General features: G+C 38.1%; 1 protein-coding gene across 1 annotated transcript in view; it reads left to right on the top strand.

The window, feature by feature from the left end:
- RNF17 (ring finger protein 17) overlaps window positions 1-22267 on the top strand; it is a 123882-nt gene that overhangs the window by 67738 nt on the left and 33877 nt on the right. The window contains exons 21-25 of the mRNA XM_057532722.1: window positions 5031-5258; window positions 5915-6065; window positions 6206-6324; window positions 19266-19356; window positions 20591-20706. Coding sequence (XP_057388705.1) covers window positions 5031-5258; window positions 5915-6065; window positions 6206-6324; window positions 19266-19356; window positions 20591-20706 — 705 coding nt within the window. The remainder of the gene's footprint in view (window positions 1-5030; window positions 5259-5914; window positions 6066-6205; window positions 6325-19265; window positions 19357-20590; window positions 20707-22267) is intronic.

Raw genomic sequence — 22267 nt, 5'->3', positions numbered from 1 at the left:
GAAACCGCCAAACTGTCTTCCACAGTGGCTGTTCCAGTTTGCGTTCCCACCAGCAGTGAGTGAGAGGGTTCCTGTTGCTCCACATCCTCGCCAGCATTTGGTGCTGTCGGTGTTCCAGATTCTGGTGGCTCTAGTAGATGTGTAGTGGTGTCTCATATTTGTTTCAATTTGCATTTGCATAATTCTTACCTCACACTATACAAAAAGGCTAGCTCAAATGGATTATACTCTTAAAATTAAGAGCTAAAAGTAAACTTCCAGAAGAAAAAAGGAGGAAATCTTCAGTACAGTGCATTGAGCAAAGATATCTAAGACACCAAAAGCACAGTCCATAAAAGAAAAGAAATGATAAGTTTGTCCTCATCGTATTTAAAACATGTACATTTCAAAAGACACTATTAAGTAAGTGAAAGACAAACAACAGACTGGGAGAAAATACTTGCAGAACGTATCCTATAAAGGACTTGTATTTGGAATTCCTAGAACTCTTAAAACTCAATAAGAAGACAGTCCAACCAAAGAAAATGGATAAAATATATGAACAGACATTTACCAGAGAAGATAATACAATTGGCTAATCGGTACATGAAAGATGCTCAATGTCATTAATCATCAGGGAAATGCAGATTAAAGCCATAATGAAGTACCATTTCTCCCCCACTAGAACAGCTGTTACGTATAAGAGGCAATTACAGATGCTGGTGAGGACGTGGAGTAACCCTCATTACTGGGCGGCATAGAATGGTGTGTAGCTCTTTGGAAAATGGCTTGCGGATGTCTCAAAATTTAAACATAAAAGTACCATAAAACCTAGTAATTCCTCTCCTAGGTATCTACCCAGGAGAAATGAAAACATATGTCCATACACAAACTTGCAAGCAGTTGTTCGTAGCAGCACTATTCATATTCTAGCCAAAAATTGGAAACAATGTAAATATCCAGTGACTGGTGAATAGACAAAACACAGTATATTCCTGCAGTGGGATATTGTTCGGCCATAAAAAGAAACAAACGGACACGTCTACTTCATGGATAAACCTCGGAAATTTCTTTTTAAATATTTCTTTATTTATTTGGCTGTGCTGGGTCTTAGTTGCAGAACGTGGGATCTTCGTTGCGGCATGTGGCATCTAGTTCCCTGACTAGGGATCAAACCCAGCCCCCGGGAATTGGGAGCACAGAATCTTAACCACTGGCCCACCAGGGAAGTCCCTAAACCTCAGAAATTTTAATCTAGGTAAAAGAAGCCAGAAACACGAGATTACTAATTGTATGATATGTCCAGAAAAGGCAAACTAATAGATACAGAAAGTAGATCAGGGGTTGCCTGGGGCTAGAAGTGGGCACAAGGATTAAGGGTAAATGGACGTGGGGTGTCTTATGGGGGTGTATGTGTGAAAATGTTCTAAAACTGATTGATGCTGATGGTTATACCATTTGGTAAAGTTACTGTCATACACTTGAAATGGGTGAACTTTTTGACATCTAAGATATACCTCAATAAACTTGTTTTTTAAAAAAAATAGCCCATTAGCTAATAGTCCTTCTTATTGTTCAGTTATATAAGCGAGAACTATTTACAGACTGACTTGTTATGCTGTACTCAGTGGTGAGTAAGGTTGGTTTGTAGTAGGAAAGGAGATGGTCAGTCTGACCTTTCAGTGCCATAAGGGCTGTGCAAAGGGTAATTACAGTGCTGTGGGAATCCTGGAGGGCTCACCAGTGGAGCTCTCACTTAAGCTGAATTCTTTACTACAACCAGGAGTGAAGGCCTGCATTCAGGAAAAATAGGTGTGTTTGTGTATTGTTAGTACAGTCACACAGCTAACGGACAGGAAAAAAGGTAGTAGTGGCTGGTATGGCGGGAGAAACGCAGAGACTATGTAATTGAGGAACCTCAGTCACTGAGAAGTAAATTACAGTACTTTTCAAACGCTTGAATGTGTTTGCACTTTATCCCTTGAAGAAAGGGGAGCTACTGAAGGATTTTAAACAGAGGACTGAGAGATTTGCATTGTAGAAAGCTGTCTCTGATGGCAAGTTTTCGAAAAACACCTGGAGATGGAAAATGGCTAGATGATGAAACATAAAGGAGGTGAGCATCACAAGACCCTGCTGCTCATTGTAGGTGAGGAAGAGGAGGGAGTTGAGGTTGACTCTGAGGATCACTGGCCTGACCACCAGTGACTGGTGACACTGTTCCCTGAGAACAGAGCACAGGTTTGTGGGGAGAGTGAAGGCAACACCCGCTCTGGGTGTATTGTGTGAGGTCCTGCGGCTATTAAAGCAGAGGGAGAATCTCCGAGCAGCAAAAGCATTGTGCAGTGGTCGGGAGCCGTGGGTCACGCCCTCGGCCGTGGGACCGCGGGGGTCGCGTGATGAGAGGGAGGAGCAGGCATTGCAGTGGCTAAGGAAGGTGGGTGAGGGGAGCGGCAGGCATGTTCACTCACCCTTAGTGCTCAGGCTTGTACTCAGCAAGCGCAAATCCAGGTCTCCTGGGTCAGCCTGAAATTTGTACCATTTGGGAGACCCCATTTTAAGAAAAAGAATACAAAATTGTAACTATAGAATTAAAAAAACAAAAGTAATATTTATGTAGACTGGCAAAAGAAATCAACGAATTACAGATTTTCAAAAGTTGACAAATACCACAAATGTTAGAAAATTCAGACTCATCTGTAAAATACTTTCTTTTTTAGCTGTATACTGATTACCACATGAAATGTCAGATTTTGTGATATCCCTATGGAGAGAACAGAAAAGTAATCCAGTCTTTTCTCTAGTGTGGCTGATTGAAATTTGTTTATTGGTAATTTTTTTTTAAGTTTTTTTTTTTAGAGCCATAGCTCAATTATTGGTAATGTCATGTAAATTTCTAAAAATCAGAGTTAATTTTAGGAGAATCTATTATTTGTTTCATGGATTATACATATATATATATACATAATATTCAAGACACTTCAAGTTTTATTATAATGAATCTTTAATACAATTTGATTTGACATTTATTAATGTATTGATTTATGATTTAATTTGTTTATTAACAGGGTAACCCTATTTCTCATCCAAACTGGGACATGTTTAAGAATGAAAGAGAAGCACTGTTATGCCAGAAAAACAAGTGTACAGTGGCTCAGTTACTCATTACACATAGTGGTGCATTAGCTTTGTATTGAACCTTGTTTTCATGTGTGACACTAAGGTTATGGGAGCATTTCTGGAACCCTCTGCTGCACCAAGATGGCTAGCAATAGCATAACTCCACAGGACGTGTCGTGAGCCACAAAACTGTATCCCACTAAATCCAAACTAAATGTGTCTCCAGCTCAGCTTCCCCTTAGCCAACCCAGAATGCTTTGGCCAACACCCAAGATGAGAAAAAATAGGACAGAGGAAAAGTGGGAGTGGAAAGAGCCCGTGATCTTAACTAATTGCAGTTACAATATTTACTTTTGAAAATTTTATAAAAGCACATTGCTTTGCCCCTCCCAAGGTACCAGTTTTCATAAACCACCTCTGCTGCTCTGGCAGCCCAGCCGGTCTCCTTGCCCTTCCACACCCGGACTGCCGATTCCTGAGGACAGCAGCCAGTCCCACTGTCTTCATAGAATCTACTGCCTGTCCTCAGAGTAGCACATGAGCTTCCCTGGGTCAGTGCGTGCCCTGAGCGCCTGAGGCCTAAGAGGAAAAGAGCTGTGAAGTCCCACAGTCTAGCCTGTTGGGCTCAACTATAGCATGTATGCACACCATCCTTTATAAAATAAAACATGATGCTTCCCAAATATTCTGGCCCCTGTCTACCTTAAGGTTCATGCCGTGTCCTACTGCTTTACTATGTCAAAGCTACGTGTTTTCTTTTGGTTTCTGGAATGCCTCACTAACTTCTGCTTCTCCTTTTAAAATCTCAATTGAAATGTCATTTAATCAAGAGACACCTTCTCCAACTCACAGACTGGGTTAGATTTCGCTGGCCTATGCCCGTTCTGTATAATTTTTTTTGTGTGTAATTATGTGATCTCTCAGTATCACAATAGCATAAACTCCATGAGGACCAGAACCCTGCTTATTTTGTCCACTGCCATATCTCTGGGATCTAGCATTCTCGGCTCACAGTATGTACCCAGGAAATATTAGTTGAATGAAAGAAATGAGTACCTGGGTCTGGAAGGTACTCTCTTCTGGAAGAAGAGAGACCTGGTTAGGTGATTCAGATGGCGAGTTAACATATACATAATAAATGAGTCCATCACTTTCATCAATCATCCCAGTCTTCCTAGGTGAAGATGCAAGTCTGAGCATTATCACTTACAGGAGAGAGAAGTTAAAAAAAAAAAAAAAAATAGATCGGGAACCTGAAACTAAAGAAAAACCAGGAACCAAAGAAAGAGAACATTTCAAGAAGGAAAGAGCTAGTTTAGGCTCAGAGTTGATGTTGAGTAAGGACTGAAAACTGTCCATTAGATTTGGAAGGAAAAACTGTTAGTCTCCTTGGTTAGCAAAATCTCAAGCTTATTGTGAAAGAACTTAAGTTTTTTCCTTTAAAGAATTTTGACATTAATTATTTGTGATTAGAATCTGAACTAATCTGATTCATTAAACATTCTAAACACTTCATTAATTTTGCTTATTAAGATATTTTAAAATAGCAGTTGTTTTCCACTTATATTCTCAAATGGATTGATACTTTTTAGTCAAGGAGAAATATTCAAGTTACCAAAAAAAAAAAAACACTGAATAATTCTGTTCCTTTGTGAGTACAAAATATCAGTGGGAAATTGTGTAATTGTGAGCACACTTGGTATTTTAAACTGTTTTTAAAAAAGAAAGTTAGGCTTTTACATTTTTTTTTCCTCTTTGTCCTTTGTTAATCATTAAGAACTCTTTTGAAAAAAGACTAAAATTTCTGTTAGTATCAAAACTGCAAAGCAGTGAATCATATCTAAAAATTATTCATCTCTAGATCTAAGCAAATACAAACATAAATATTTTGCAAACTACTCTTTTTGCTAATGGGTTTTGTTATTTTTCAGATATACCCTCAAAGATAATTCCAAAAAGCATACTGAAGTATGGGATCCTTCTCCAGAAGAAATTATTTCAAATGAAGTAAACAACTTAATTCCTGTATTTGCAAAATCTCTACCTAATGAGGATCTGCAGTCACTTTATTATAAGGAACTGCCTGTGTACATCTGCAGTGTAGTGTCTCCTGAGAAGATTTATGTTCAGTGGTTATTAACAGAAAACTTACTTCATAGGTATAACATTCAAAGAAAACATTGTGCATGTAGCTTTATTCTTTTTTCTATATTTCGTGTCAAAGATCTAGAAGTCATAAATGCAGAATTTTGAAAGTACAAAATTATTTCAGCTAGATATTCACTAAAAAACCAGTTAAAAGTATACAAATAGTATTTTTACTGGTTATTTTCACTGTGTTAGGGTTTATAAATTCCACAAATGCTTACTGAGTGCCTATTATTTGACAGCCAGTATTATAGGTGTTGGGGATACAGTGGTAAAAACATGGACAAGCTTGTGCTGTCATGGAGCTTAAATTCTAGTAGAGGGAGTGACAGTGAACAAAGTATTCAGTGCAGCAGATGATGATGAAGACGAGAAAAATCAAGCAGTGGGGGAGGAGGACCTCACAGAGTCAGTGACTCTTGAAATGGACCCTGAAGGCAGGGAGGGAGGGAGCCACGAAGATGCCTGGGAGAAGCTCACGTCAGGCAGAGGGAAGAACTAGTTCCAGACCCTGCAGTGGAAATGTGGTTGGGTGTCCAAGGAAGAACAAGGTAGCCGGTTTGTTTGGAATAGAATGAGGGAGGGAGGACAGTAGAAGACAGGGAGTCAGGGAATTGTACGTTACAAGAAAAGGTTTCGAGAGTTAAAATTTTTTTTCTTTACATAGTTTAGGGGAAAAGATGGTCGCTGCTTATGAAAACTCAAAATGGGAACCTGTTAAATGGAAGAATGATATGCACTGTGCTGTTAAGATCCCAAATGAAAATCAGTGGCAAAGGGGCCAGATCATCAGAATGGTTACAGACACATTGGTAGAGGTAAATGCAGCGTTAAAAATATAATCATGAAAGTGAATACATTTTGTATGTTCATCCAATTTTTATTATGCTTTTCAGTTTGCAAAAAAAAATTTTTTAAGCACTGTCTTTCCATAGACTTAAAGTTATTGTTTTCTTAGGTCTTGCTGTATGACGTGGGTGTTGAACTAGTAGTGAATATTAACTGTTTAAGAGAACTTGAAGAAAACCTAAAGACAATGAGAAGATTATCTTTGGAATGCTCTCTTGTTGATATAAGGTAGTTTTTAGCTGAGTAAATTTTCTCATTATTGAATATGACTTTATGTTTCTTTTTGGGTGGATTCTTATCAGTTTTGATTTTTCTGACATATTCTGAAATTTTCATAAGATCTAGTTGATTTATCTAGTTAATTTTAAGGTTTTAAGAAGCAGGAAAGAGCAACTTCCCTGGCGGTCCAGTGGTTTAGACTCTGCACCTCCACTGCAGGGGGCGTGGGTTCAATACCTGGTCAAGGAACTAAGATCCCACATGCCGCATGGTGCGGCCAAAAAATTAAAAAACAAAAACAGGAAAGATAGAAATATGAAACACATAAACTTTGGTGACATCTAGAAAGAATTCAAACTGTTAAAACAAAAAAACCTTGAGGCACACAAGCAGGTAGAAATAAAATGTATTTCATAAGCTTAGAATTGCATGGAAAGCTAAAAATGTGTAAATTACCAGAAAGAGTGAATTAGGATTCTGGGAAATGGCAAGGCATAATTGTAGAGTCTGCTAGAATCCTACCATAAACACATAAACATGGATGCAAATCTGCAGACTGCATGGTCAACATCTACAATGAAAGTAGGCAACACAAGCAGGTGGGGTGCTCCACAAACCAGACCCTGTGGTGTCACACTTGTGGGGGAGGATGGAGAAGGAAAGCTGCCTGGGGTCCTCACAGGTCTGAAAATAAGAATTGGCAACAGCATTTCACTGGAGCACGCGGGCCAACTTGAGAACAGCAACCAAAACTGAGATGCAGGGTGCTCTTTGTAGTTGAATGCGAGAGCTCTGTGACAGGCCAGTGTTTCATGGTACTGAAGCCTTCTTAGCCATACAAGCTCTCTTCCAGGACCCCCAGACAGAGGAGAATCTGCTGGGAAGAGAGCCTGATTTGAGCAAGGCAGACAGTGGGGCAAAGGAAAGAAAAGATGCAGATAAAAGTAGAGAGCAAGGTATGAAGCCATGTTGTCTGTCACTTTGGGAGAATGACACAAGTCAGAGTTCCAGAGCCATGAAGCTCGGAAAGCATTTGTGATCCCCCCCTTCTCCTGAAGTACAGGAAATTTTACTTCACTTAAAACATTAGTGAAAGAAAGGATTACAGTCGAACTCCTTACAAATTATTATGAGAAAAGAGAATTAGGAGCTAAATAATATCCCTAGAGGCAGTGGAATCCATGAAAAAGACAGGCTTACAAAACAGTGATATTTCAAAGTAAACTAAAAAATTTAGAAAATGATAGACACTATGAAGAACAACATAAAATAGAATTAGAAAAACTCAGAAATAAGATTGATTACAGAAAAAGGAAGATTTGAAAAGAGATGATAGCACTCAGGAAGGAAAAGAAAATCATATCAGAATGTAGACTAAACTAGAAAAAACACAAAGCAAATAAGTAATAGAAAATGTCTTAAAGAGAAATACAAGGGACTTCCCTGGTGGCACAGTGGTTAAGAATCCACCTGCCAATACAGGGGACACGGGTTCGATCCCTGGTCCGGGAAGATCCCACATGCTGCAGAGCAACTAAGCCTGTGCGCCACAACTACTGAGCCTGCATTCTAGAGCCCGCAAACCGCGACTACTGAGTCCACGTGCCACAACTACTAAAGCCCGCGTGCCTAGCTCCACAACAAGAGAAGCCACCGCAATGAGAAGCCTGCACACCGCAACAGAGTAGCCCCCGCTCACTGCAACTAGAGAAAGCCTGTGCACAGCAACGAAGACCCAACGCGGCCAAAAATAAATAAGTAAATAAATTAATTTAAATAAATAAATAAATGTTTAAAAAAAGAAATACAAGATCAAAAGGAGGGCAGATCTTTTTAATTAAAAAATTAAAAATCAAAGGATTTAAAAGAAAACAAAAGATACATAGAGACCTAATATACATGTAATAGGAATGTCAAAGAACAAGACTAAAAGAAATAGATCAAAATAAATACTAAAAACCCAATTTAAAAAAGTGTCCCTAAAATAAAAGACTATCTTAAAAAAATACATTGAAAAGGCACACTGCCTACCTTGGAAAATCGGTTCAGGAATGCCAACACTGAGAGATTATCTAGTAAAATCATTGATTCACGAGAGAAATAAAATAACATTGTCATCACCAACAGTTTATGCCAGAAGGTAAGAGAGTAACATTCTAAAAATACTCAAAAGAAAATGGCAAGCTGTGGGTTTTATATCCAGCCAACTGACTTTCAGGTATTGATATAAAGACCACCGAATACTGATTTCATCACTCAGGGAATACTGTTTGCAGGAACGGTCCCTGTGAGAGAACAAGTTTTAGGTAACCAACAAGAGAGATTTTGACATAAGGACTGTGGTGAGCATTACATTTACTTTACCAAAAGAACCAAAATTAAATGATCGTTATTAGGGAAACAGTATAGAATGCAAAGTACATCAGCCGCAATTTCAAAGAATGGAGGGAGAAAAGAGTATATGTGAGAAGTTGAATCAACTTCCTGTTGTCACATTGGTGTTAACTGGGAGTAAGTACTTCAAATAAGAAGTTGGGGAAAAGAGAAGAGGTTACTAACAATATCGATTTAACGTTAGAACAACATTAATATTTTATGCAGACAAATCAGTAAAAATAGTAAGTAAAATGAAATGAACTGTATGTAGTGGTGGTATAGCCTCTCCGAGAGGAACTTTTTCAAGTGACTTTAAAACACAATAAGTTGACTGTACATGCTTACCAAAATATATCCTAAGGACAAGAAAAAACTGCCCCCCCCAAGTCAGCTGTTTTTATTAATCCCAGAGTTGGTTGTAGTGTTACTGAAGCTGTTGGGTGTGTGTTGTGGGATAATTCAAAATAGTAATTATGTACATATCATTAAGAACAGGTGTGGTTGTTAGATGGTAAAAATGTAAGATTAAGGTTGATTTACCTTGTACTCCTGATTTTGAATTCAAAGTATCAGTAGAAACTGATAAGGTATTTTAATTATAAAAAATCCATATTATTTAGCCTTGTAACATGAAGGACCCAGTAGCAATGAGCCATGCTGGTGCACAAATTGTGGTCTCCAAATACCATTTCCCACTAAAAGAATTTAGTGCTCTTTGGGAAAATGTCTGATTCCAGGTCTTGGGCAGGAAATACACAGTGTGAGCCTAGAATATCTTGACCTAGCAAAAAGCAAGAAAGCTATAAATAGATAGATGGATGGATAGATAGATTATGACAAAAGGACTCAGTAGCCAACCTGAGTAAACTTCCACTGACCAAAGATGGGACAGTTTGAACAGCAGTAGGATGGTTATTATGTTGTATCAAAGCATTTGATATGTTTAAGTCTCTAAATTCATAAAGTGATTTAAAAAAAAAACTTACTGATCACTTTTAGAGGATTCTAGGGAACTAGTTCATTATTCTGAAAATTGGTAAATAAGGGAAATGAGCACTTGTTTTTCCTGTACAATCTATATCTCGAGATAATCAATTAGGTGATAAGGGATCTAGACAAAACTGTTGGTGGCTGCTAACATCACAAAAAGAGAATCAGACATTATGTACCTCCTGAGGGAAGTACACAGCACCATCTCTGAATAGTATTGCTGAAAAAAGAAATATGCAAACCTGAATCTGACCAAGACTCTAGACCTAACTATGAATTTAAAGGAAATACAAGAGACAGATGAACATGTTAAACACCATGAGAATGCAATCAGCTAAATTCAGACCATTGAAACTGCAAACCAACTCTGTTTATTCAACAGAAAATTACAAGGGAAAGAGATGGAAGGGGCACTAAAGATACATATTGCCCATGCATGATGTATGGATTTTGTTTACTTTACCAATTCAGACTGTTTTGAAACATCAGGAAGAAAATGGACACCATCTGAATAGTTGATCTTAAGAAATTATTAATTTTTAATGTGACAACAGTACTGTGGTTGTGTTTGTTTAAAAACATTTAGTTTTGGAAATGCAAACTAAAATCTTTTCAAATGAAATAATGTTAAATCTGGGACGTAAAAATAATCAGGGGCTTCCCTGGTGGCACAGTGGTTAAGAATCCGCCTGCCAATGCAAGGGACACGGGTTCGATTCCTGGTCCGGGAAGATCCCACATGCTGCGGAGCAACTAAGCCCGTGTACCACAACTACTGAGCCTGTGCTCTAGAGCCCGTGAGCCACAACTGCTGAGCCCACGTGCAACAACTACCCATGCTCCGCAACAAGAGAAGTCATCGCAGTGAGAAGCCCGTGCACCGCAACAAAGAGTAGCCCCCACTCGCTGCAACTAGAGAAAGCCTGCATGCAGCAACAAAGACCCAACTCAGACATACATACATACATACATAAATAAATAAATATTTAAAAAAATAAATAATCGGATGGGAGTGAATACATGGGAATATGATGAAATAGAATTGGTCATGTATTGACAATTGTCAAAGCTGAATGATAGATGAGATTTATTATATTCTCTCTGCTTTTGAATATGTTTGAAGACTATAATTGAAAAACAAATTGAAAATTTTTAAAGGTGAATTCAGATTTTTTTTATTATATAAATTTCAGGCGTACAGCATTATAATTTGACATTTGTATTCACTGCAAAGTGATCACACCACAAGCCTAGTTACCATCCATCACTGTTATAATTGACACCCTTCACCCTTTGCACCCATCTCCCAACTCCCTTCCCCTGTGGTAAGCACTAATATGATTTCTGTATGTATGAGTTTGTTTTTCTTTTGTTTGTTGGTTGGTTTTTTAGATTCCACATATGAATGAAATCATGTGGTATTGTCTTTCTCAGTCTGACTTATTTCATTTAGCATAATATCTTCAGGGTTCATCCATGTTGTCAGAAATGTCAAGATTGCATTCTTTTTATGGCTGAGTAGTATTCAGTTGTGCATATATCACATCTTCTTTATCCATTATTCCATTTTATGGACCCTTAGGTTGCTTCCATATCTTGGCTGTTGTAAATAGTGCGGCAGTCCACATAGGGGTGCAGATATCTTTTTGAATTAGTGTTTTCAGGTTCTTCTGGTGAATACCCAAAAGTGGAATAGCTGGGTTATATAGTAGTTATGTTTTTGAGGAACCTCCATACTGTTTTCCAATAGTGCTGTACCAATTTACATTCCCACCAACAGTGCAGGAAAGTTCCCTTTTCTCCACATCTTTGCCCACACTTTTTATTGGTTGTCTTTTTGATAATAAGCATTCTAACAGGTGTGAGGTGATACCTTCTTGTGATTTTGATTTGCATTTTCTTAATAATTACTGATGTTGAACATCTTTTCATATATTTGTTGGCCATCTGTATGTCTTCTTTGGAAAGATGTCTATTCAAATCCTCTGCCCATTTTTTAATCAGGCTGTTTGGGGGTTTTTGTTGTTGAGTTGTATAAGTTCTTTATAATTTTGGATATTAACACCTTATTGGATACCTGATTTGCAGAATATCTTCTCTCATTCAGTAGGTTGCCTTTTCATTCTGATGGTGGTTTCCTTTGCTGTGCAGAAGCTTTTTAGTTTGATGCAGTCCCATTTGTTGATTTAGTTTCCCTTGCCTTTGGAGTCAGATCCACAGAAATATTGCTAAGCCTGAGGTTAGTGAGGATACTGCCTATGTTTTCTTCTAGGAATTTTATGGTTCAGTTCTTACATTCGAGTCTTTAATTCTTTTGGGGTTAATTTTTGTGCTTAACATAGTGGTCTAGTGGTCTTTTTCATGTGGCTGTTCAGTTTTCCCAGCACCATTTATTGAAGAGACTATCCTTTCTCCATTGTATGCTCTTTGCTCCCTTGTTATAAAATAATTTTCCATATATGTGTGGGTTTATTACTGAACTCTCTATTATGTTTATTGATTTATGTGTCTGCTCGTGTGCCAATACCATACTGTTTTGATTACTGTAGCTTTGTAGTATAGTTTGAAACCAGAGAGCATGATACCTCCAGCTTTATTCTTCTTTCTCTAGATTGTTTTGGACATTTGGGATCTTTTGTGGTTCCATACAAATTTTAGAATTACTTGTTCTAAGACTTCCAATACTATGTTGAATGAGAGTGATGAGTGGGCATCCTTGTCTTGTTCCTAATCTTAGAGGAAAAGCTTTCAGCTTTTCACCATTGAGTATGATGTTAGTTATGGGTTTGTCATATATGGCCTTTATTATGTTGAAATACACTCTCTCTACACCCACTTTGTTGAGAGTTTTTATCATAAATGGGTGTTAAATTTTGTCTAATGCTTTTTCTGCATCTATTGAGATGGATTATATGGTTTTATCCTTCATTCTGTTAATGTATGTACCACGTTGATTAATTTGTGGATGCTGGGCCATCCTTACACTGCTGGAATAAATCCACTTGATTGTGATATATGACCCTTTTAATGTATTGTTTGCTAATGTTTTGTTGACAATCTTTGCATCTATGTTCATCAGAAATATTGACCTGCAATTTTCTTTTCTTGTGGTGTCCTTGTATGGTTTTGGTGTCAGGGAAATACTGGCTTCATAAAATGTGTTTGGAAGGTTTCTCTCCTCTTCAGTTTTTTGGAAGAGTTTGAGAATTCTTCAAAACATTTTTCTTTGAATGTTTGGTAGAATTCACCAGTGAAGTTGTCTACTCCTGGGCTTTTGTTAGTTGGGAGATTTTTTTTTAAATTACTGTTTCAATTCCCTTGCTAGTAATGAGTCTATTCACATTTTCTATTTCTTCATGATTCAGTTGCTAAGATTGTGTGGTTCCAGAAATTTATCCTTTTCTCCTAGGTTGTCCATTTTGTTGACATATAATTGTTAATAGTCTCTTATGATCCTTTGTATTTCTGTGGTATCAGTTGTTAACATCCCCTCTTTCATTTCTGATTTTATTTATTTGAGTCTTCTCTCTTTTTTTTCCTTGGTGAGTCTAGCTAAAGTTTTGTTGATTTTGCTTATCTTTTCAAAGAGGCAGTTCTTAGTTTTGTTGGCCATTTCTATTGGGGGTTTTTTTTGGGGGGGGGTCTCTATTTCATTTATTTCTGCTCTGATCTTTATTATTTCCTCCCTGCTACTAATTTTGGGTTTTGTTTATTCTTCTTTTTCTAGTTCCTTTAGGTGTAAAGTTGGTTTATTTGAGATTTTTCTTGTTTCTTGAGGTAGGCCTAATTGCTATGAACTTCCCTCTTGGAGCTGCTTTTGCTGTGTTTTGTAGATTTTTGGTATGTTGTATTTCTGTTTTCATTTGTCACTAGGTATTTGATTTCTCCAGTGACCTATTGGGTGTGCAGTAGCATGTTGTTTAATCTCCACGTTTTTGTGGTTTTTCCCATTTTTTTCCCTTGTGATTGATTTATAGTTTCATACCATTGTGGTTGGAGAAGATGCTTGATACGGTTTTATTTTCTTGAATTTATTGAGACTTGTTTTGTAAACTAACATGTCATCTACCCTGGAGAATGTTACATGTGCACTTGAGAAGAATGTGTATTCTGCTGCTTTTGGATGGAATGTTCTACATATATCTGTTAAGTCCATGTGGTCTAACGTGTTATTTAAATCTGCTGTTTCCTTACTGTTTTTGGTCTGGATGATCTATCCATTGATGCAAGTGGGGTGTTAATGTCCCTTACCTTTATAGTATTGCTTTCAATTTCTCCCTTTAAGTCCATCAGTGTTTGCTTTATATATTTTGGTGCTCCTCTGTTGGGTGCATATACATTTATAAATGTTACATCTTCTTGCTGGATTGACTCCTTTATCATTATGTAATGCTCTTCTTTGTCTTTTATTACAATCTTTGTTTTAAAGTCTCTTTTGTCTGAGTATAGCTACTCCAGCTTTCTTTTTATTTCCATTTGCATGGAATATCTTTTTTTATAACTTCACTCTCAGTCTGTGTGTGTCCTTTCTTCTGATTAATTTTACTACTTTTATCTTTTAACCTTCATGCTAGCTTTATAAATGATTGATCCACTACTTTTATTATACCATCTTCAGTGAGATTTTTACTTTTGTATGTTTTCTTATTATTAATTAGTGCCATTTCTTTTCAGCTTAAATCCCTTTAACATTTCTTGTAGGGCTGGTTTAGTGATGATGAACTCCTTTAACTTTTGCTTATCTGGGAAACTCTTAATCTCTCCTTCAATTCTGAATGAAAACATTGCTGGGTAGAGAATTCTTAGTTGGAAGTTTTTTTCTTTCAGCACTTTGAATAGTCATGCCACTCCCTTCTGGCCTTTAAAGTTGCTGCTGAAAAATCTGCTCATTGCCTCATGGGGATTCCCATGTACATAACAAGTTGTTTTTCTCTTGCTGCTTTTAGGATTTTCTCTTTATCCGTAACTTTTTCCATTTTAATTATAGTGTGTCTTGATGTGATCCTTTGGGTTCATCTTATTAGAACTCTCTTGGGCTTCCTGGACCTGGGTGTCTGTTTCCTTCCTCAGATTAGGGAAGTTTTAGCCGCTATTTCTTCAAATAATTTTTCTGGTCCTTTCTTTCTCTCTTTGTTGTCTTCATCTTCTAGGACTCCTATAATGCAAATGTTTATTCCACTTGTTGTCTCCAAAGTTTTGTAAGTTATCTTCACTTCTTTTTTTCTGCATTTTGCTGCTCTGTCTGGGTGAGCTCCACTGCTTTGTCTTCTGCTTGCTGATTCGCTCTTTGTCCTCATCCTGTCTGCTGTTGAACCCCTCTAGTGCATTTTTCATTCAGTTACAACTTCTGTTTGGTTCTTTCTTATATTTTCCGTCTCTTTGTTGAAGTTCTCATGGTGTTCATCCATTCTTCTCCTGCGTTTGGTGAGCATCTTTATGATGATTACTTTTCAGTCTTTACCAGGTCCATTGCTTATCTCTGTTTTGTTTAGTTCTTTTTCTGAGGTTTTAATCTGTTTTTTTGGTTGGAACATATTCCTGTGTCTCCTCTTTTTGCCTAATTCTCTGTTTGTTCGTATGTATTAGATAAATCAGCTATCTCTTCCAGTCTTGAAAGAGTGGCCTTATTTAGGAGATGCTCAGTGGGACTCAGGGGTACAGTCTTGCCTGGCCACCGCAGCCTGGCACTCAACGGGTGTCCCCTCTGTGGGCTCTGTGTGCCCTCCTATTGTGGCAGGGCAGCGGCTGCTGTGGCGTGCTGGTGGGCAGGGCTGTTGCTCGCGTGGCTGTGAGGCCCAGCTGAGGCTCAGGTGGGCAGGGCTCTCAGCAGGGCAGACCCGTTAGTGCTAACAGGTTAGAGGGAGAATTTCAGTGCTAGTGATAGCAAGGTAGCCTGAGATCACAAAAAAGGCTGCTGCTAGTGTCTCAGTCCCTAGGGGGCATCCCAGCTGGTTTCTCCCTCTCCAGTAGATGCTTTAAGATTTAGTAAGTGGGTCCTCTTCATGTGTGGCCCATGCCCTTTTCAATCTGGTGTTTTTGCACTTGTTTTTAGGTTGAGTGAGTTTGGGCACAGGCCCTTTAAGAGCAGGTTTTTCTGTTTAATACCAAGCAGGGCCCTATGGGGCTCCCGGGCACAAAGACTTTCTGTGTCCCCCATTTCTTTGATTACAGGAAATAGCTTTCATTCAGCCTCCATGACCTGAGTTCCAACGGGCAGATTCAAGCAGTTGTTAATTAGGGAAGGGAGGGGATGCGAGACCAGGGAAAAACAGTCAAGAGAAACAATAGTGCAGCCTTGGGGCAAGGTCCTGGTTCCCCATCAGTGGATAAACAACAATATCTTTGAGCTGTTTTGAAGATACTGAAACCCCCTCCAGGTGGGAGAAGTTAACGATTAATGATGGTATGCTGCCCACAAGCCTGTAGACCTCAGACCAGTTGGAACCTGAAGGTTGATAATGCTGATGCTGACTTATGTCACTACCAACCCATCAGAAGAATGTCCATGAGCTGATCACTCCCTCTTTGAACGATTGTTTTTTTTTTTTTTTTTGGCTGCGTTGGGTCTTTGTTGCTGCATGTTGGCTTTTCTCTAGTTGCAGCGAGCAGGGGCTACTCTTCGTTGCAGCGCATGGACTTCTCATTGTGGCTTCTCTTGTTGCGGAGCACGGGCTCTAGGTGTGTGGGCTTCAGTAGTTGTGGCACACAGGCTCAGTAGTTGTGGCTCGCAGGCTCTAGAGCGCAGGCTTAGTAGTTGTGGTGCATGGGCTTAGTTGCTCCACTGCATGTGGGATCTTCCTGGACCAGGGCTCGAACCTGTGTCCCCTGCATTGGCAGGTGGATTCTTAACCACTGCACCATCAGGAAAGCCCTGAACCATTACTATAAAACTTCTCAGTATCCTCTCCAAGTTGGAACACATAGTTTTTCGAGGCAGTAGCCCTCTGTTTCCCCCTTTGCTTGGCAAAGTGATAAAGCTATCCTTTTCTACTTCACCAAAAACTCTGTCTCCAAGATTCAGTTCAGCACCTGTGTACAGAAAAGCTGAGCTTTCAGCATCATGTTCTCTGCAGTTCTGTAGTTTTCCTGGTCATTTTCCCTATTGGTTTTCAAAGCCAGGTGTTCTGGGGACTCTGTCCTGTACAGGATTTAGAGGTCGTGATGCCAAGTGAAGGGTAGTTCCTATAATCAAAAAAATGGGGAACACAAAGTTTTTGTGCCCAGGCACCCTACAGGACCCTGCTCAGTATCAGTTGGCATGCCTCATGTAGAGCTCAGATCCCTACCTCCTTTGTGGTCCCTCCTGATTCTGGATCGCTGCAGCTGGGGCGTGGGTCTTTCCTTGGCGAGAATGTGTCTCTGTCTCTCCTCCCTATCTTGATGCTGTCCTTTTACCCTTTGTTGTGGAGACTCTGTTCATTGATAGAACAGAATTCTATCAGTCCCTTAATTGTACCCGATATTGTAGAGCAGCAGTCTCCAACCTTTTTGGCACCAGGGACCGGTTTCATGGAAGACAGTTTTTCCATGGACAGGGTGGGGGGTATATTTCAGGTGGTGATGCGAGCGATGGTTCAGGTGGTAACACGAGCAATGGGAAGCGGCAGATGACACTTTGCTTGCTCGCCCACCACTCACCTCCTGCTGTGCGGCCCGGTTCCTAACAGACCGTGGACCAGTCCGCACCCTGGAGGCTGGGGACCCCTCTTGTAGAGAATGCATTCCTATTGACACCTTGAATTATGTCTTATGGACTGTAATGGAATACCACCGTTTCAAGAGTCTAATAATAGCTAACCTTAAGCATGTCTAGACCCTGTATTAATTGCCTTAACAGGCATTATTTTACTTAATCATCACAGCAGACCTTTAAGCTATATAGATAAAAAGTATTATTTAAAGATAAGGAAATTGAGTCTTCAAGAGGTTAAATATTTTATAATCCAGAGTAATACACCAAACTGTTGAACTAGGATTATAAAAGTTCTGATTCTGGAACCGGAGTTCTAACCACTATGGTTTGCTACCCTTCCGAGAAATCTTTTTTATAGATTTCTTTTTATAGTGGTAAAATATACATTAACATAAAATTTATCATTTTTAAGTGTACAGTTCCATGACTTTAAGTAATGGAACCTTTACCACTGTCCATCTCCAGAACTTTTTTATCTTTCTCAACTGAAAACATACAGTTTCATGGATACATGCCATAGATTTTTTGAAATGTTGTAAATACTTTCAGATGTTCAAAAGTTAATATTTTAAAATGTGTATTAATAAATCATAGGAAAACCTTAATGATGTGTGTATGCTGATATTATCTGTATACCATCATAAATAAAAAATGATAACTAATTCAAGGCGTCACTGATAATATAAGCTTCTTATTAGCTCATAAGAACACTGGGCTTCTTAATAAATAGTTTTACTAAATCCTATTTGGTCAAACTGCATACACAGTTGATTTCTTTAGTTCACTCACGTAAACCATTTAATGTGAAAAGATTGGCCACGTTGGTCATTTACTCAGAGGATGGGGCAGCTCTAATGAAACTCCAGATCTAGAAGCCATTTCTAGAGAGCCTTCAGAGCCTGCAGTATTTACCTGTAATCTCTTTAGTGGTACTAATTCTTTATTCTTTGGGGGTGGATTTGATGGTTAGAAACATCTAAAGTCACTCAGTTTCAACTTTGCAAACTAAAATAGATGATGAAGTTGATACTCTGCTCTTCATTGATCTGTCAAATATTTATTGAACACTTTTTACCATGAATATTAAAAATAAATTTTCTAAAAATAATTGAGGCTAATATTCATGGGTAGTAATTCATATTAGCTTTAAATTCCAGAAAAAATCTTCCAAAAATATTTGGGCAGAGAAATCATCATTACAAAGGGACTGTTCTATTTGTATTTCCATTAAATATTTTTGGCGTGCCTTCTGTGAGCTGGGCACTGTCCTAGGCATTGGAGATGTGATGGACATGACACATACAACACATAATATACAGATGACCCTTAACTCAGGTTTGAACTGCACAGGTCCTCTTATACGTAAATGGTAAATACATACTATGGCACTACATGTCCGTGGTTGGTTGTATCTGGATGCAGAACTACAGATATGCAGGGCCGATTGTGAAGTTACGCACAGGTTTCTGACTGCACGGGGGGTCAGCACCCCTGACCCCCACATTGTTCAAGAATCAAATGTGTGTACACATAACACACAATACATTATCCCTGCTCTCTGAGTTTATAGTGTAGTTAGCATATATAAAGTGTATATAATAGCTTTAAAAAACTTAAAACACATCTACTTTTTTAAGAGTTCTCAGTGTAGCTTCAGAACAGATGTACATAAATAACTTAGCATGTAACTTGGGCCGTAGCTAGAATAGAGGGATGAATAAAAAGGCTATGAAAATGGGGAAGAAAATTGTGAGAATAATACAAAGCCATGTTTAAATTGACTTCTCACTACGTATGTAGTTGGTTCAAATATATTTGTATATGATGGTTCTTTTATGTTTCTATATCCTATGCTATTTGTTATAAAACAAGTTGTCATTTTTTGTTTTAGACCAGCTGGTGGGAGTGACAAGTGGACAGCGACAGCCTGTGACTGTCTCTCACTGTACCTCACTGGAGCCATAGCAACCATCATCATACAGGTGTGTGAACAGGTGCAGTAGATGTGTACTGGTTATTTCATTGACATTTTCTACAAGACCATTTATTTTGTTGAGAAAATAATAGTAAGCTGTTTGGATTATTTTTTTGGCTGTGTGGCATGTGGGATCTTAGTTCCCCGACCAGGGATCGAACCTGTGCCCCCTGCAGTGGAAGCGTGGAGTCCTAACCACTGGACCGTCAGGGAATTCCCTATTTGGATATTTTTTTGCAACCTTTTTTTGGTCTTCAAGTTATCACACCTGTTTGGGAATTTGCTGGCAGTCCAGTGGTTAGGACTCCATGCTTTCACTGCCAAGGGCCCAGGTTCTATCCTTGGTCAGGGAACTAAGATCCTGCAAGCCGCACGACCTGGCCAATAAAAAACACTGTAACTCCTGTTTCATAATAGATATGTACTGTAAATGATTATATGAGTGAATCAAAACTTTTCTAAACTAATATTCTTGAGTTTATAATTTGCATATTAAAAACCAGAAGGTATGTATGCTAGAGTGCAGTTCTGAAGCCTTTGATATTCTTTACAAATTGGTAGTTAGGCTTCTAGTGAAATCATATTAACTGTACATCATAAAAGGTGTTTGTATGAGTGCCGATTTGAGAAGAGGATACGTATATAGGACATGTCCTTTCAGAACACTAAGAAATATTCCTTGTCTCCTTAACTTTTTTCTAATTTGATACATTTTATTGCATTAATGATTAGAATTTTCTTGTAAGTAATTCTTTCCATGTTAATTTTTTCTTTGTGTACTTCCCCCATTTTTATAATTCCATATAAAACAGAATATACGTTTTGTAGTTCTTTCTTTGGCTTTTCACAGGAGAAAAAAGGCACACCTGTGAAAATATATTTTAGTTCTATAATTACAAAGAATTCAGGAGAATAGAGAACTTGTAATTGAGGATGTTTTCCTCCCTCCCCAATCTGGGATGGAAAACAAAGTTTTCAGTTGTCCTTTTTTCTCCTCCACTTGGTATTTTTCACCTGGACAGTGAAGTCTTCCTGATAGACTTCACAAAACAACTGTCTTTCTCTGTTGACTGTCTTCCATGCTGTTTTCTCTCTGATATGTTCCGATATCAAAATTACTTGGTTGGGAATTTTTCTTTCTGGCATGGAGAAATGTGGAGGGAATACCTGTGAAAAGTGTAATGTTTATACGAAGTTGCGTTTTTGTGTCTCATATTTACTCTGCTCTTAAATCACTGCAGGAAAACAACACAACATGGCCATTACCTGTGAAAATTTTCTGCAGAGATGACAAAGGAGAGTGTGTTGATGTTTCCAAATATTTGATTAAAAAGGGTTTGGCTTTGAGAGAAACAAGGTATAGACTATTTTTTTAAAACATCATTTTGTGATGGAGGCTTCTTATTTGCCTGCGTAAATCTTCGTATCTGTGTGTGCTCAGACCTGAATTGCCTCTTGTTTGCTCTTAAAAATGATTTATAACCTAATCCTGAGGAGCCAGCTTAGAAGTAAATTCATTCAGAATTGCTAAATGTTTAAATCCCTAGACATTTTTGCCTTTATACTTTCCCCTTTGCTCTGGCATTTATCAATACACTTTAAACCAAAGGAAAAGAGAATTACACGGTGGGTACCAGATCTGAACCCTTTGGCCTCATTTGCTTAGGCAGAAATGTTTAAGCTTTATGTTGGAAATTCTGGTAGGTATATACCAAAATATATTTGTGTGATATAGGTAGCAAATGAGTAGCAAAAAAAGTAATTGAACAATACTTACATGTAAAGATCCTTTCTGATACTAAATTTGGGGTTTAAATACCTTTGGTCCAAGGGGAGAAGGATCAGGATATAACTGTAGCCCTGGTTTCCTCTTTTTATCTTTTTCCTTCTAGAGGTAGAGGTATATTAGAATTGCAGATAGATATTCCAAGTGGTCACCTTCTACCATACATGGCCAGATCTCTTTTTTTATCTTAGATTATTATACCTTACCTTATTTGGATCAGGACCCCAATCTTGATGAAATGGAAGGAGAATGAGAGATCAGAAATAATACGGAACCCGAGGTAGTTGGCCAGGTGTGGTAGATGCTGACTTCACTGCCCGGGCCTTGGCAGGCAGCCAGGCTCTGCATCTAGGCCTGCATTCACTGACTTCAGGCTAACACAGTTCTCCGCTGAAAGAAATGTTAAAGTGAAAAATGCTGGGCAAGTTTATATTAACTAACAATATCTGCCACTAATTTAATGTTGTTTTCTACTTTTCTGGCACTAAAACTACTACCTCAAGGCTGGGGGTGATGAGGGAGCAGTGTTAGTTGAGGAATTATGCAGCTGTTATCTTATCAGTGCTCATTTCCTTTTGAAAGAAAATACAGGAAAGTGGAAGAAACAAAAATCTGCCATAATTTTTCTAACATAAACAATGTTAATATTTCCTTCTAGGGTTTTTTATAGGCATGTTTTTTAATTGGAGGGGAATAACAGGAAGTAAAGCAATTATGAATGAATATAGCATGTTACCACTAACACTTAATATCTGAATAGTATGGAAAAACCACATTTTTTAAGGGACTCATTATCTTTGTATTACTTTATGAATGTTGATAACTTGCCACATGTATGATCTGTCTTTGGGCTAAATTAGAATCAACTTGAAGCTGTTGTATTTCCCAATAACATCTAGTTAATGGTATGATACTTGGGATATACTTAATAGAAGATTTTAAGAGAGAATAGCATGTAAATATGGGATAGTAATTTAATGCATTTAAGTGAAATTATATTGCTTTATTATCATCAAGCTCATGCATAATTTAACATAATTTTCATTATAACTTAAAGTATGCTCATTTTTATGTAACAAATTAGACTAGGATATCCTAGACTAATTAGACTAGACTAATCCTTAAGTATATT

The sequence above is a fragment of the Balaenoptera acutorostrata genome, chromosome 18 (genome assembly GCF_949987535.1).
Source record: "Balaenoptera acutorostrata chromosome 18, mBalAcu1.1, whole genome shotgun sequence".
Classification (NCBI taxonomy): domain Eukaryota; kingdom Metazoa; phylum Chordata; class Mammalia; order Artiodactyla; family Balaenopteridae; genus Balaenoptera; species Balaenoptera acutorostrata.
The sequence above is the reverse complement of the archived record's forward strand: the minus strand, read 5'-3'. Positions and strand labels throughout refer to the sequence as shown.